The sequence below is a fragment of the Pelophylax lessonae genome (genome assembly GCF_965119305.1).
Source record: "Pelophylax lessonae genome assembly, chromosome: 4".
Taxonomy (NCBI): Eukaryota; Metazoa; Chordata; class Amphibia; order Anura; family Ranidae; genus Pelophylax; species Pelophylax lessonae.
Genome location: NC_138771.1, coordinates 252,654,853 through 252,670,083, shown reverse-complemented (window position 1 = coordinate 252,670,083; position 15,231 = coordinate 252,654,853). Strand labels below are relative to the sequence as shown.

General features: G+C 38.5%; 1 protein-coding gene across 15 annotated transcripts in view; it reads left to right on the top strand.

Annotated features, from left to right (window-relative positions):
* The window catches only part of NAV3 (neuron navigator 3), a 921,889-nt gene that overhangs the window by 663,589 nt on the left and 243,069 nt on the right, over positions 1-15,231 (top strand). For all 15 annotated transcript variants that reach the window (XM_082254072.1, XM_082254071.1, XM_082254082.1 and 12 more), the window contains one exon: positions 8,586-8,725. In XM_082254072.1, the coding sequence (XP_082110198.1) occupies positions 8,586-8,725 (140 nt within the window). The remainder of the gene's footprint in view (positions 1-8,585; positions 8,726-15,231) is intronic.

Below are 15,231 nucleotides of genomic sequence, written 5' to 3'. Positions count from 1 at the left end.
CCTACAATTCCTGGCAAAATGACCGGGGATGGCCACTATGCCAACAGCTCCAATCCGTGTTGGGGCTCCTCTGAAGGGAAATGTTCCTATGCAATGACTTTCTGTCTACTGAGTCAGGAACTTTTTCAGTACTTTAATAGCTTTGCCACTGTCACTCAAGTTCCTCCATCTTGATTACATTCTATAGCCTCTTGGATTTTTCTGCATTTTCAGTCCTAATTCAGTCTTTTAGGGACCATATATAATTTAAGCAGGATTGAGTATGCTTGGGGATAGCTATATATCGGGATACCTTTTAGGTATGCAGATTTAAATATTAACCCACTGTTTATTAAATTTAAACAGAAAGCTATAATTTGGTGTAAATTACTGCTTTCCCTAGTAGGGAGGGTAAACCTTATTCAAATTATATGAATTCCATTATTATTATACGTTTTACCAAATGCTCCGGTGTGGTTCCCTATGTTTCTCTTTAAGCAGGTGGACACTATGCTCCATATGCTTATCTGTAAAAAGCGTAATGCACGCATAAAATTAGGAAAATTGCAGGAGGCTAAGGAGAATGGGGCTGTTCCAAACCCATTCCTATATTTTTTGTCAATATTCCTATGGAACCCAGGATATGTCTATTAGGGTGGCAGGACAGAGAAGTATACCGTATTTTTTGGACTATAAGGCACACTAAAAATCCTAAAATTTGATCAAAAACCAGCAGTGCGCCTTATAATCCGGTGAGCCTTATATATGAACCTTGAGTATTGAAGGGATCTCAAAACAATTTCTGTTTCACATTGATTGATGAACTCCGATACGGAGGATGAAGAGTTCGAAGGTTTCATGGAAGATGAATAGAGCCGACTGCAAAATAAAGCTGTTTAAAAGTTTAATAAAAGTGATTTTTCTCTGTATTTTTTTTTAGTGTTTTGATTCTTTTTAGGCTGCGTTTAAAGGCTATGCCGATCCATGAAAAATGTTTGCAAATTGAGCACCTGCCAGTAAACCCCGTGCGGATCAACGTTGCACAAAAAAAGTGCGCCTTATAATCCGGTGCGCCTTATGGTCCGAAAAATACGGTATACTACACAAATTTGTATGGAGATCCTTCGACTGCTATTTATACTAAGTAAAATTGAAATGGATCTCCACGGCTCCCCCAACCCACACTTAATGGGTAAAAACTGTAAATGAAGTCTTACAAAGAGATGATATGGTTTATCAACATCCGGGGTGTCCAGATAAATTTACAAAACTGTGGTGCAACTGGTTGGACACATCAGGATTATTTTCGGTACAATTAGTTAGGAACAGATTGCTAGGATGGAGCACATAAAGGGTTTTTTTTCTGTGTGTGGTAGATAATATTGTAGATAGTATACTAGTAGTTGGGGAAATAAAGATAGTGGGAATTAATGGATGGAAAGTATGCGGTTGTCACAGCTATAAATGGGGCAAAAGGACATGTTTCACTGGGAAAGTTGAAAAATCCATTAATAAGTAAATGGGATGTTGGGAAAATTTTAGAGAATTTGTCAGATATTTAGAGTCTTAAATAAAGGGTGTATTAAGATAATGGGAGAAACACTTAATCATTTTTTTTTGTATACAATATAATTTAAGCATTTTTAAAGGGATTGAGTCTCAAGAGGGCAAATGGAACCAACAGTGCCTTGAAAAAGTATTCATAACCCTTGAAATGTTCCACATTTTAGCATGTTACAACCAAAAATGTAAGTCTATTTCATTGGAATTTTTGTGATAGACCAACACCAAGTGGCACATAATTGTGAAGTGGAAGGAAAATTATTAATGGTTTTCCACATTTTTTTCAAATACATGTGTGAAAAGTGTGGTGTGCATTTGGTGCAGAACCACCTTTTGCAACAATTACAGCTGCAAGTCTTTTTGGGTATGTCTCTACCAGCTTTGCACATCTAGAGAGTGACATTTTTGCCCATTCTTCTTTGCAAAATAGCTCAAGCTTTGCCAGATTGGATGGAAAGTGCCTGTGAACAGAAATGTTCAAGTCTCGGCACAGATTCTCAATTGGATTTAGGTCTGGACTTTGACTGGGCCATTCTAACACATAAATATGCATTGATCTAAACCATTCCATTGTAGCTCTGGCTGTATGTTTAGGGTCGTTGTCCTGCTAGAAGGTAAACCTCTGCCCCAGTCTCAAGTCTTTTGCAGACTCAAACAGGTTTTCTTTTAAGATTGCCCTGTATTTGGCTCCATTCATCTTTCCATCAACTCTGACCAGCTTCCCTGTCCCTGCTGAAGAAAAGAACCCCCTAAAAATGATGCTGCCAACACCATGTTTCGCAATGGGGATGGTGTGTTCAGGGTGATGTGCAGTGTTAGTTTTCCGCCACATATAGTGTTTCCCTTTTAGGCCAAAAATCCAAAGCACCTTCATCCACATGTTTACTGTGTCTTCCATATGGCTTCACGCAAACTGCAAATGGGACCTAATGGCTTTCTTTTAACAATGGCTTTCTTCTTGCCACTCTTCTATAAAGGCCATATTTTAGCAATGCATGGCTAATAGCTGTGGATCTCTGTGGCTCCTCCAGAGTTACCATGGACCTCTTGGCTGCTTCTCTAATTAATGCTTTCCTTGCCTGTCCTGTCAGTTTAGGTGGACGGCCATGTCTTGGTAGGTTTGCAGTTGTGCCATACTCTTTCCATTTTCGGATGATGGATTGAACAGTGCTCTGTGAGATGTTCAAAGCTTGGGATATTTTTTAATAACCTAATCCTGCTTTAAACTTCTCCACAACTTTATCCCTGACCTGTCTGGTGTGTTCTTTGATGCTGTTTGTTCACTAAGGTTTGCTAACAACCTATGAGGGCTTTATAGAACAGTTGTATTTATACTGAAAATAAATCATACACAGGTGGACTCTATTTACTCATTAGGTGACTTCTGAAGGCAATTGGTTCTACTAGATTTTAGTTAGGGATATCCGAGAAAAGGGGGCTGAATAAAATGCATGCCACACTTTTCAAATATTTATTTGTAAAAAATGTGGCAAACCATTTATCATTTTTCTTCCACTTCACAATTATGTGCCATTTTGTGTTGGTCTTTCACATAAAATCCCAATAAAATACACATTTTTGGTTGTAACATGACACAATTTGGAAATTTGCATGGGGTATGAATAGTTTTTCAGGATACTGTATGTTTATTGATAATTATATATGTATGGCTATGAAATATTTTAAAACTAATAACTGAAACCGAAAGAATGCTGAATGTGAATTGTGCATGTTGTGAAAATGGAAAAGAAAAGTTTAATAAAGATGATCTGATTGAAAAAAAATAAATACAATAAAGGATTGAGTAAGATCACAAAGACTGGGCCATCTTTGATTTCCAAGTGGTTCAATAAATCCAGTATGGTCACAGCAAATTAAGGAATATCCTTGCCCTCTTGTTATAATAAAGATTTTATAACCATGGAGGTAATTTCATTATACAGAATTTACAATAAGCTGACCACTATGGCTGCTGTAGTGTCTCTCTGGTAGAAATAACACCACCTGGCAGCCCCCCTCCCCCTCCAAGTAATTAATTGATAAACTGGAATTTAAAATAGGCATGCTGAACTCTCAAGCCATTCTGTCAAATCCACCAGAGAATTATTCACACCATTGAACTTGGGGGGACACAGGCTTCCCAAAAGTGGCCACCTTGAGTCTAGTGCAGAGGACAAGTCAGTCCTCTGTAAGGTTCTTCTAGTGCCAAAGTTAAGCAATGATCATGTGATCGCTATGTTTACTTCTGGCAGTTAATGTAGACGTGAGTGAGTTATTTGTATTTTTCCAGCTCACTGCCCACTCTGCCACCCATTTGAGCGGTGATTCGACTCGTAGTATGCAGCAACTGCTACCAGCACACCAGCACTTTACAGGTTACTCCATGATGTTGTCATTATGCCTAGAATAAGTATGATCTAAAACATACTGCAATGTATAAGTAAAACCTTGTAGAACCTTTTAATATTGCTGCAAGGAGGGAACAATTCTCCAATTGTTGTTCTTAATGAGTTCAGATCTAACTGCGTGTGGTCGTTTTTAACTTCTGCTTTAAATATGAGTTAGGTATTTTATAAATGAAAAACAGCTACCATCAGGTATACTTGTGTTGAAGTATATTCCAAACCGAACATCTGGATCAAAATAAAGCAGTTAGCATTTCCTAACATGCTTTTATTAAACACCTGTATACACCTACTGTATATACAAACTGGAGTTCGATGTCTCACACTGAACATTTCCATGTGAAAAGTGAAACAGTCTCAGTTTATTATTAACTGTAACAGTGACCCCATTCATTTGCACAATTGATTGAAGCAGATGTGAATGCATACCAACAGTCAATCATTAAGTCTAACACTGACCAGCCGGGTAGAGAGACAGTTATACAAGGCTGCTTAGTCTTATCCTATATTCAACAGGTAAAACAAACATATTTTAGTTGCTTTGCTTAAAACAATAGTGTGGTTAGGTTGTTAAACTTGTATGAGAACATAATTTCCCCCTCTGTTTTCTTTGACGCATGTAGTTGTGGTTACCTAATGAGATGGTTGAATTCTCTCTCTGGCCATTTATGCATACATGGGACCCTGTTGGAAGGATTTCTTATACTGGGTCTTCTATAAAAATAAGTAGTTATGACAGTACTGATGATAGGATGCTGCTGCTCTATCTTGAGGGATTTTCCTGACCCAGGGAACACTGGGAGGCAAATACCCTTGCAGTATTGCATAGACTATATGTAAGGAGCCAGTGAGTAACTGAATAAACCGATTTGTGAAAATGTGTGTGTGTTTGTTTGTGATTTTTTTTTCTCTGTTTTTATTTGATTTTAGTATTGTTTTTTTGCTTTTTCACAATGTTTTTATTCCATATTTATTACAAAAATCTATTTCTATTTGGTTTTTGTGGGAATTGGTTTGATCAATTACGCATTGGAAATAATCAGATCAGCATTAAAAGTTCTATGTCGTTATATTGTACTGCTTTTATTCATAATTTGTTCCTAGTTAAAGATTTACTTTTCCGTTACAGCAGAGCTTTCCCACAGTGTTTTGGCAAGTGATGATGTCATTGATCTAACAACTCTTTAATTTATGGTCTGTTCTAAAGTGTTGGTGTAGGTCAAGGCCAGTGTGGGGAACAGAAGTCTTGTGGCTTGAGATGATGTTTATTTTTGGCTTGCATTCCCTGAAGAAAGGGGATGCTTAGATAATACTTTGCTTTGGGGAAAGGTAGCTCAGCTGCTCACATTTGATCCATGGCACAAATTACATAAGCTGCAGTGCTGTCATTTCATTTAGCTTTCCAAAACAGTACGTGTCTCTGATTACATCTGCATTTAAACTGCTGAGCTCTTAGTATTAAAGATTACAGTATAGAAATTGTATCTGTGTATCAGTATTTGAAACAGATTTAGTGGCTAAACTAAAGTTACTTAGTTATGCATACATGTGTATGTATATATATATATATATATATATATATATATATATATATATATATATATATATATAATCTCACAAATGTGAGTACACCCCTAACATTTTTGTAAATATTTTAGTATATCTTCTCATGTGACAACACTGAAGAAATGACACTTTGCTACAATGTAAAGCAGTACGTGTACAGCTTGTATAACAGTGTAAATTTGCTGTCCCCTCAAAATAACTCAACACAGCCATTAATGCCTAAACTGCCTGCAACAAAAGTGAGTACACCCCTAAGTGAAAATGTGCAAACTGGGCCCAATTAGCCATTTTCCCTCCCTGGTGTCATGTGACTCATTGGTGTTACAAGGTCTCAGGTGTGGATGGGGAGTAGATGTGTTAAATTTGGTGTTATCACTCTCACTCTTTCATACTAGTCAATGGAAATTCAACATGGCACCTCATGGCAAAGAACTTCATGAGGATCTGAAAAAAAGAATTGTTGTTCTACATAAAGATTTCCTAAGCTATAAGAAGATTGCCAAGACCATGAAACTAAGCTTCAGCACGGTGGCAAAGACCATACAACGGTTTAACAGGACAGGTTCCACTCAGAACAGGCCTCGCCAGGGTCGAACCAAATAAAGTTGAGTGCACGTGCTCAGCATCATATCCAGAGGTTGTCTTTGGGAAATAGACATATGAGTGCTGCCAGCATTGCTGCAGAGGTTGAAAGGGTGGGGGGTCAGCCTGTCAATGCTCAGACCATACGCCGCCCACTGCATCAAATTGGTCTGCACGGCTGTCATCCCAGAAGGAAGTCTCTTCTAAAGATGATGTACAAGAAGCAGTTTACTGAGAACAATCAGACTAAGGACATGGATTACTGGAACCATGTCTTGTGGTCTGATGAGACCAAGATGAACTTATTTGGTTCAGATGGTGTCAACCGTGTGTGGCAGCAACCAGGTGAGGAGGAGTACAAAGACAAGTGTGTCTTGTCTACAGTCAAGCATGGTGGTGGTAGTGTCATGGTCTGGGGCTGAGAAGCTACAGTTTATTGGGGGAACCATGAATGCCAACATATACTGTGACATACTGAAGCAGAGCATGATCCCCTCCCTTTGGAGACTGGGCTGCAAGGCAGTATTCCAACATAACAACCCCAAACACACCTCCAAGATGACCACCGCTTTGCTAAAGAAGTTGAGGGTAAAGGTGATGGACTGCCCAAGCATGTCTCCAGACCTAAACCCTATTGAGCATCTGTGGGGCATCCTCAAACAGAGGGTGGAGAAGTGCAAGGTCTCTAACATCCACCAGCTCTGTGATTTTGTCATGGAGAAGTGAAGGAGGACTCCAGTGGCAACCTGGGAAGCTCTGGTGAACTCCATGCCCAAGATGGTTAAGGCAGTGCTGGAAAATAATGGTGGCCACACAAAATATTGACACTTTGGGCCCAATTTGGACATTTTCACTTAAGGGTGTACTCACTTTTGTTGCCAGCAGTTTAGACATTAATGGCCGTGTGTTGAGTTATTTTGAGGTGACAGCAAATTTACACTGTATATAAGCTGTACACTCACTACTTTACATTGTAGCAAAGTCATTTCTTCAACTTACTTTTGTGAAATACTGTGTGTGTGTATATGTGTACATATATATATACATATATATATATACACATGCCACACCTGTGAGGTTGATGGATTATCTCGGCAAAGGAGAAGTGCTCACTAACACAGATGTAGACAGACTTGTGAACAATATTTGAGAGAAATAGGCCATTTTTGTACATAGAAAAAGTCTAAGATCTTTGAGTTCAGCTCAAAGATATAGGGGGGCAAAACAAAAGTGTTGCGTTTATAATTTTGTTCAGTGAATATATATATATATATATATATTACATTTTCTGTTGCTATGAGAGCAAAGTAGTGTGTAGTAGCATTTGTAAGAACATTATCTGCCCTTATGCTCTTTAAAAATTTATTTTATCGCAATATCATATCTTGAGTCAAAGTGAAATAACCTAAACATATTTAGTGGTTTGCTATAGAAGCACTGGTAAAAAAAAAAAGAGAGATTGATAAATACAGTAGAATACATTTAGAGAGTCTTTACATGTTTGAACATCACAGTATTACTGCCCGAAATGTCTTGCATTTATTTTGCGTGCATTTGTGCATATGCACATAAAATAAATTCTAGCTCTCAGAATGAAATTCTAATATTTTCAAATTAACATTGTACAGGCGCATTTACATGCATGTACGTGCATGTGTGCATACAATACTGACCATCAATGCAAATTTCTGTTTTTTTTGTTTTGTTTTTTATACGCAGCACATGTTGCCTATGCCTACAGGCACATTGAGAACAATGGTCTGAATTTGCAGTAAAAAAAATAAATGCCTGTATGCCTAAAAACACTATGTTTTTAGGCATCACTGTGCAACAGTTCATAGACTCTGCCCAGGGCCAAAATATGCACATTTTCCAGTCCTTGGTGCTTGGGTGAAAAGTTAAATAATGGTCCCTGGTGACATTGTGGAAAAGTGCACAGGCCAGCCCAAAAACATGCTATGGAAGGCACACACCCCTGCAACATCTTATAGCCAACAAATGACTCAACAGATCAAGACCTTGTAGCTTGAACTTTGATGGGTTATGTCCCCATCTCTGACATGCTCACTCATAATCATACTGCTTTGGTTTATCCTCCTGTATCCTACCTAAACCCCTCCTGCAGCCATGCCTTAAACTTAAAGGGTTACAGCCTATTACAATGCAAAAGCATGATTGGCTTAAACAAGGAAGGGCATATCTGGAACTATAGCCTGTCTGCTCAAATATAATAGCACTTTGAGTGTTTTTTATGAATGCATAATATAGACAGTAGCTGGTTATCCATGGGAATATGGATGACATTTTGAAGAAAAGGTACATGACAAGTTTATGAATAATTATATTTGCACCTAATTGAACTTAGAACTTTTATGTAAAGCTCAAAGTAAAATTGAATGCAAAACTGTCAGTGCCATGAGACATTTGGCATTTGTACCCTGTTCAATTTGTTTTGTTGGGCAATAACATTATTTTTGTGTTTTACTGTAGACTTCCAGGACCTTCCAGGGTGCCAGCTGCAGGCAGCAGTACCAAGGTTCAGGGAACAGCTAATTTAAATCGAAGAAGTCAGAGCTTTAACAGCATTGACAAAAATAAACCACCTCATTATGCAAATGGAAATGAAAAAGGTAAGAGTGATAATCGACTAAGCAATTACATAATTAAGTACAGTATGGCGGTGTGCTTGTTTTTACTGTATATTGGCTTTTTACTTCTTCTTATTATGTTGTTTTAAGGTTTTCTAAGAAATACAGCCCTTGGTTAACCACTTTACCACCGGAGCATTTTGCTGTCTTACGTCTGGGCCACTTTTTGCGATTCGGCGCTGTGCGACTTTAACTGACAATTGCGCGGTCGTGCAACGCCGTACCCAAACAAAATTTTTTTTTTCCCACAAACAGAGCTTTCTTTTGGTGGTATTTGATCACCTGTGCGATTTTTTTCTTTTTGCGCTATAAACAAAAAAAGAGCGTTTATTTTGAAAAAATAACAATATTTTTAACATTTTTTTATATGAAATTCCCCCCAAAAAAGATGTAAAAAACAATTTTTTTTTTAATTTTTGGCCAATTTGTTTTCTGCTACCTATGTTTGGTAAAAAAATCACAATAAGCATATTTTGATTGGTTTGCGCAAAAGTTATTGCGTTTACTAACTAAGGGAAAGATTTATGTCATTTTTGGTGGTTTTTTTTAACGCGTAATGGCGGCAATCTGCGATTTTTTTTTGCGGGACTGTGACATTGCGGCGGACAGATCGGACCCTTGACTGACATTTTTGACACTTTTGGGGGTACCAGTGACATTACTGCAGTAATCAGTGCTATATATATATGCACTGTTACTGTAAAAATGACACTGGCAGGGAAGGGGTTAATTTTATTGGAGAGGGAGGGGTTAATATATGCCTGGTGCTTACTGACGTGTGTGGGGGGAGGTGACTGAGTGACACAAGGACAGATCCAGGGTGCAATCTGACCCTGCCTGTCACTTAGGAGATCCGCCCGCTTGTGTTTACACAAGCAGGCGGCTCTCCACACTAGATCCCCGACGATCGGGGAAGAGCGGCGGCGATCGCCGCTGCTCCTCCCCAGGCCCGACTCCCGCTGTGACTGAAAACAGCGGGAGCGAGCCTCCGGCGGCGCACGCGCGCCGCCGAGAAAGGGGAGTGTCTGACGACGTAGTACTACGTCGTCAGACGATAACGAGCCACTCTGCCACAGTAACATTACTGCAGGCAGACGTAAAGTGGTTAAATAAACACTTTTCAAGTTAGTTTGTGTTACTGAACTGGTTGGTAATATGCTTTTCCAAAAGTTGCTATAGCTCGTTCAAATGTAGATAATTAAAATATTTATGTAAACACCTCATGTTAAATGAATGCAAATAAATTAAAAGCCTATTTTTGTATTAATCATTATTTTACTAGAAGTAACTATATTTTAGATGGTAACTGTTTATATGGTTAACTGTTGGTCCTTACTTAGATTAAGACTGATCTGTTGTATACAGTCTTCATATATTCCTTTTTTAAAAAAAATGATATATGTTAGTTTTATTTTAACTAAATTACTATGTACTGTGTAGTATACAGTAATATGCTGAAAGGCCAGTGGTTTTTTGCTTGAGGTACCCCATTAGATTATACTATATATACATGGTAGGGGCAAATAACAAAGAGTGGTGCAAGCATTGCACTACTCTTCTAACAATAAAAAAAAAAAAATAAAGCAGATGCTGCTCCTAAATTTAAAAAAAGGGCACAAGCACCTTTGTTAATTAGTACCGATAAGTTCTTGGTGACAGACACAGAGAACCTGAGAGCTGGATGCTCAATCTCTCTACCTGTCCCTGCCCTCCACTCTGCTAAGGAAGTAGGAGGGTTGTTAACCCTGCAGGCTCTGCTTGTGTAGTGCAATCACTGCATGGGCAGAGATGGGGATGTGAGCTGGGAAACTGAAGCAATTCCTTTGTTAATCAGGGTTAGTATTAAATCCTTTATCAGTTTATATTTAACTCTGAAATAGAAACTGGCACAGGTGGTGAAGATAGACCTGAAACAGGTCTATCTGCTTAGTTAATGTGCACACCACTTCTGATTCCTGTTTCCTGAGTCATTATAATTGCACAGGAAGCTTAGTCAATTCTCTGAAGTGTGTGTGATTATGCTACATTAAAGGCAAAGCCATTTCTGCACTTAGTGAGTAGGATGTCTGTGAGGTTTAGTATTGGAAAATGTTAAAGAAGAACTTCAACCTAGCTTGCTAAAATTGTATTGCTAATCCTGATTAACTGTCCCTGTAAATTAAAAAAGACCTAATAATCCATGACTACAGCATTGTATTCCTTCCAGCCCAAAGTTCTTCTTTACCTCTCTTCTCTCATGTCAGCATCTTGGATTGCAAGATTGTGAATGCACAAACACGTCGTTTGTCTCTGCCAGGTCCACTAGACCTGCCAGAGACCTGCAGCATGTCTGCACATGTGCGACCTTGCAAGCTCTCTAACAGATTTGCAGACTGACACAGGTCTCTGTTAGTCTATAATTACTGAAAAGTACCTGCAGTGGGCTGTACATGCATAGGGGAGCATACACCAAGGGTATGCATACTCATAAGACATCATGCTGAAACCCCAAAATACAATCTCAAAATACAGTCTCCTGGGGTATGACATATATGTCCCATGAGGCATTGGGTATCTGGACATGTCATTAAAAACAGCAAAACAATCTAAATGTGTAGGAGACAGGGGGAGGGGGAAAAAATAGAAAAAGTGCTGTTTATGGATGAAGGCCTGCTTTAATAGTCCAGCTTGAACTGCCATTCTGCTGGCCAAACAAACATGACGATCTAATTATACTATATCCTTTTATCCACCAACAACCATGTATTGTGGCTTCACAATACACAGTTGGTGGTTAATCTAAAGTAATTTCTATAGGAATTGTGCAAACTAATGACAGCATTTGTGGCCAAATTACGTAAAAGGCCTTCAGCTACATTGTTATATTGTAAGGAATAAAGCTCATAGTGAGCATGGGTCATAGGTTTTGGAACTCTTTTTTTGTTGTGGTCTTTTTCAGACATTTTAATAGCATTACAGTATACAGTATATTGCATGATCTTTTCAGTGCATTTAAAAACAATTTGCTTTTTTAAATGTTGCATTACTATCTCCAGAAAAGGCACATGCAATATGTAGTTCAGGTAAAAGGAGTCTCTGTATCGATATAAAAAGAGATTTTCTAAGCTGTCTTCTCAGAAGATATTCAAAGATTTTGAAAAACAATGACACAAGATGTTATAGCCAACAAATTTCAGGGATTACAAAACATTCTCAGAAGATATATTGTACTAAGTATCGTTATTCAATATCCAGAACATAAGGAATTTCCTATATATATATATATATATATATATATATATATATATATATATATACATATATAAATAAATATGGCAACTGAATTTTAAACCCTTACAATGTTTGGTTACTTAGCACTCTTTAGAGCTTTACAGATATACAGTAAATTCACAGAGAACACGTCTGTTGACTGTATGAAATAGTATACAATAATAATTGGGTTCAGAAGTGTGTTTTTTTTTTAAACAAAGATAGGATGACTCCAACAATGGGTAACAAAAAATGGCGAAAGGTTTGAGAAATAAAAATTATCAAGAGAGACTTCCGGGGCAGGGGTGTCGAACTCAATTTCATCGTGGGTCGCATCAGCATTATGGTTGCCCTCAAAGGGTCGGTTGTATCTGTAAGACTATATAAATTTACCCAGGGCTTTTTGCCTGAGAGAATAGGTGCAAGAACTCAACCACGCCCTTCCCTGATGAACTGCATGTGGGTGTGGCCAAAATGCACTAAAATTGGGAGGCAAAAAATACCAGAAGTGTATTGTGTGCAGAGTTCAGGGATTCCCTATGTACAGAGTGCAGATTCCAAGGGTGCCCTATGCAGAGTTCAGGGGTGCATTGTATACAAAGTATAGGGTTGAGGAGTGTGCCACATATAGAGTGCAGGGTTTAGGGGTGTGCTATGCACAATGTGCAGGGTTCAGCTCTCTTGGGTGTCAACATCTCGTTTTCACTCCTCCTCGCCTCTGCACCATTCTTCCCCATCCCCCACCTATGCACACATCTTTCTCCCTCCCCCAAAATGTTCCTCAAATCTCATGTACCCCGCCCATCTCTAGTACCTCCTGGCAGTGTGGGTGGCTTACCCCCTCTTTCTCACTTATAGGAAGATCATTGGTTAGAATCTTTGCAACCGGGAACAGATGAGGATCACAGTGCCGCTTACCACGTGATGCCCCATCCCACAATGCACCTGCCATCTGAATCTGCAGGGCAGGCAGGGATCTGTGAGGGTTTCCACCTTGTTCCAGCTAAAAAAAAAGCCCTGGATACAAGGGTCACATGAAATAGGTTGGAGGGACGGATTCTGCCCGTGGGCCTTGTGTTTGACACATGTGGTCTAGAGGAAAGAAAGATAAGAGGTGACATGAAGAAAACCTTTAAATACATCAAAGGGGTGAATCAGGTTCAAGAGGGCAGCATTTTCAAAATGATGATATGATCATCAAGAAAAAGGGGACATGACCTCAAACTAACCAGGGGAAAGTTCAAAACTAATCTTAAAAAGTATAATTTTACTGAAAGGGAAGTTTATGCTTGGAATGGACTTTCAGCAGAGGTAGTGAGTCAATCAACAGTAAATGGCTTTAAACATGCTTGGGACAAACATAGATCTATACTCAGACAAAAAAAGTTAAAAAAACAAACAAAGCTAAAACAACAAAAAACTGGCAGACTGGATGGACCAATTGGTCTTTTTTTTCTGTTGTCATTTTTCTATGTTTCTATTCTGTATTTCTATATTCCTCCATTTTCTTTGATGGTTATCTTAAACTCCAGGCACAAAGAAATTAATTTACATATATATTAATCTACTTTGTTTACACATTTGCAAACAAGAAATTACCAAATAAAAAAGAAGTGACATCACTGTCTTGCACGTAGCTTATGTAGAAAGTAGAGCTCTGTGATGGCCCAGTAGGCCCACCCACTTCAGGCTACCTTCAGAAATCCACGTGGGGCAGATACAAGATTAGTCACCCTGTACAATGAGAGAGAGAGGCACAAACTAGACCTTATTACAGGAATATCCTGCACACAGAGATAATGATTCATCCTGGATTGCTACACAGTTCTGGAATAAATACACAAACCACACTTTCATTAAAAAATACACATGCCTCTTCATTGTTAAAGGTTTTGATGATTCATATATTATCACAGTTCATCTGTAATTAGACTATAGACTTTAAACCGTTCCAAAAAGGAGCAGGAGCTTCTTTTGGGTGACAAGCTTCATGCAATGTGATTTGCTGCACGATAAATCTTTCGGCAACCATGGCAAAACTACAACTCATTTTAGGTGCCATTGAAAATAATGGCACCTGAACCTACGTTTTGCAATTGTAGTGCGTTTTGAGATCACAGGCAGAATCGCAGCAATTCTGCTGCAATGCCAAAATGCCCAAGTGCGAATGGAGCCTAAAAGGGCTTTTTTAAAATAAGCCATCACTGACTACTCTAACTACTTGATCTGTGAAGGTATTCATCCTCAACCATCCTCAAAGCTCACAACAGAGACTCTGAAGTCAAATTTTGGTAGGTTTCTAGAAGCTTACAGAACCTGTTTTTTCCAAAGGAAGGTCAGCAACCTGCCAATATTCTACCATCTATTGAAATAACTAGAAGGAGGTGAGATGGGCTAAAAAGAACCTAACCCCCCACCCCTTTAGGTGAGATGGGCTAAAAAGAACCTAACCCCCCCCCCCCCCCTATATTCAATTAGTGAGAAACACAGTATGGCCTTCTTAAAACAGGAGGTATTAGCTTGTCTAACTGTCAACACAGACATGAAAAATAAGAGGTTTAATTTTAGGTATAGTGGGTGGTACCATGAAAATCATTCCTTTATGCCCCTGTACCCAAATGTACATCTGGAATGGCCTGAATGACTTATAAACACAACCCAATATTACAGAACCATTTATTCCAAGCTGCATAAAGCCATCATTGGTACAGTGTATGAAAAACAATCCTTCACTGGTTCACTGGACTTTGACTTATGGACTGACACAACTGACCAACTAGACACCTTATGGTGAGGTGGGTTAAAGGGAACCAAATCCCCCCCTCCTATTAGTAAGAAACACAGTAGACCCATTTTTAAATGTAAGGTATTTGCTTATGTATGTTAGTACAGATCAAAAAATAAGGGTTTTATTCCTAATTTTTGGATAGCAGGTAAAAGCCACGGTATTCATATACTGCACTAATGCTGGCCAACTAGCCAAAAATAGTTATAATATTGAAATGTATCCCTATTTTAAACTAGAGGTTCCTGATGTACATTTGGCCACAGTAAACTAAAAAAAAGGAAAAAAATTGCATGGTTCTGCCCTCTATCCTAACATGAGAAATAAACCTCTTATTTTTATGGCTCTGTAATAGAAGTGAGAGAAGCAAATACTTTCTGTATTTAGAAGGGTATACTGTTTTTCTATAGAATGTAAGGCTAAAGGAACTGTGTTCTGAAAGCAGAGGGGAATA